At 38.8% G+C, this 2,210-nt stretch overlaps 1 protein-coding gene across 1 annotated transcript in view; it reads right to left on the reverse strand.

The window, feature by feature from the left end:
- The window catches only part of LOC101854951 (tyrosine-protein phosphatase non-receptor type 5), a gene marked incomplete in the record, with an annotated part of 40,556 nt that overhangs the window by 19,982 nt on the left and 18,364 nt on the right, over window positions 1-2,210 (reverse strand). The window contains 2 exon segments of the mRNA XM_035970047.1: window positions 1,259-1,311; window positions 1,683-1,799. Coding sequence (XP_035825940.1) covers window positions 1,259-1,311; window positions 1,683-1,799 — 170 coding nt within the window.

Genomic DNA, 2,210 nt, shown 5'->3' on the forward strand with positions numbered 1-2,210 from the left:
CACACACACACACACACACACATAACACACCCACAAATATTCCAACTTTGAGATACACATTAGTAGATCTTGTATTGCTCTCGACCCTATTGGTTCTCCTCTCACTCACACACACACACACACACACACACACACACACACACACACACACACACACACACACACACACACACACACACACACACACACACAAATATACAAACTGTGCATACAGTACTGCTGTACACCATTTTCTTATTCACAATAATTTTGAGATTTAAAAAAAGGCGCTTTGTCAGTGTAACCATTTAAAAAAGTAGTTCTTCCAAGATGTGAATTCTAACTTATTCAAAAACTAGCCATTGTTTCACTTTGATTCTTTTTACGCAAGTATAGTAATAGATCGATGCTATCATATTTTCTTGATGTTGTAATAACACTGTCTAAAACGTCCACTGATCTTTGACAACCACTTTTTCCTTGGCGATGGGTGGCCGTCTTGGACAATTTCAATTGTATACATTGAATTTACTATTTACTCTACAATATATGAGCACACACAAAAACACTAACACACACACACACACACACACAAACACACGCGCACGAACACACACACACACAAACACACACACACACACACACACACACACACAAACAACACACATCAGAGGTCCTGCTGCTGCAATTGCTACAACTTCTTTAATCAAACGCCTTTTTCTTCTTTGTGTGATATTATATCTTTTCTTTCCCTCTGTTGTTTCTGTCTACCTGCCTTATTTCTTCCCTGCACTATATTTGACTTTATTGAATCAGTGCTTCTCTTTACTGTCGCTAATCTGAGAGGCATCGGTTATCTATAATAATGGTTAGGCTACCAGACTCGTTATCCTGAGGTTGCGTGTTCGGGAGTTCAAGCCTCAGGCCAAACACTGTGAACTAGGGAAAGGCACTTTACACGAATCTTCGTCTCTTCACCCCGGTGGGTCATAGACAGTGAAAGATCTTGTCTGTATGTTAGTGTTTTATCACCTACAAAAATGACAGCTTGCACTCTAGGCCTATACTTCTCTTTTATGTCCATATAAAAACCTATTTTCATGTGAATTTACTGAAAAACATTAATTATTTGTATTTACGTATGTATTTGTGCATGTATTTATGTACGTATGTATTCATAATGCCTGTTTCTCTGATTTCTGTATTTTGACAAGCGCCTGATTTCACCACGCTGCCTCACATAATGGGATTTCTATTTTCCTTTGGCTTTTGCACTAACCATGTTCACTTTAAGCAGCACCCACCTAAATACACTAAAAACAAGTAAGGAGCCTAAGGAAAAATGGACAATGTCACAAAATGGAAATTGTGAGGATATCAGGTGCTTGTCAATTTTCGGGCAAGTGGAGTTATTGGTATCATCATAATTAAAGCTTGTTCATTTGACCATCTTTTGACGAAAAAAGTACACACTTATCTTGATATTTGGGATTGAAGGGGGCGGAGGTCGCCTTTATTGTGACCAGTGATAATTGGTTTATCATTTTTGTTACCTGAATGGTTTAAAAAAAAAAAAAAACAACAGTCAAGGAGAAATGATATTTTGAGTCTACAAGCTTTTAAAATTGATTTTTTCCTCACAATTTCCACTTTGCAGATTTTTTTCCTTGGCTCCCAAAACGATAGATGCTGGGCTCACAAACATGTAAAATATGACTGAATGATGTTAGAAAAGACTCTCACCCTGATATAATTGGCGTTTATGTAGGAGTTAAGTGGGTCGTTGTCGATGTCAGGCAGGACTACCCTGCTGTGTTCATCTGAAATTAGAAAGACACAATTATAGCCATCTGGCATACAAGTAAACAAGCTGGCATCAGTGCACGGCTTATAAATGAGGATCTAGATAGATTCAACAACTACTGCTGCAAGTGGAAGCTAAAAGCAAATTGCACCAAGGCAATCTACACCGTCTTTACAAAAAGTCACAAAGTTCCAAAGCAAAATCTCACCATCTTACTTGCAGGAAACAAACTAGAAAAAGTTGAAAACCCGACCTACCTTGGGATCGAGCTGGACAGACAGTTTTCATGCAAAAACTATATCTGGAACCTGAAGACCAAGGCCAACAAGAGACTTAACCTTCTCAGACGACTGGCTAGCACTTCATGGGGAGCGGACAAGGATGCACTCAGACAGCTATATGTTGGCTATGTACGATCTGCCATGAA

The sequence above is a fragment of the Aplysia californica genome, unplaced genomic scaffold, assembly GCF_000002075.1.
Source record: "Aplysia californica isolate F4 #8 unplaced genomic scaffold, AplCal3.0 scaffold00213, whole genome shotgun sequence".
NCBI lineage: Eukaryota > Metazoa > Mollusca > Gastropoda > Aplysiida > Aplysiidae > Aplysia > Aplysia californica.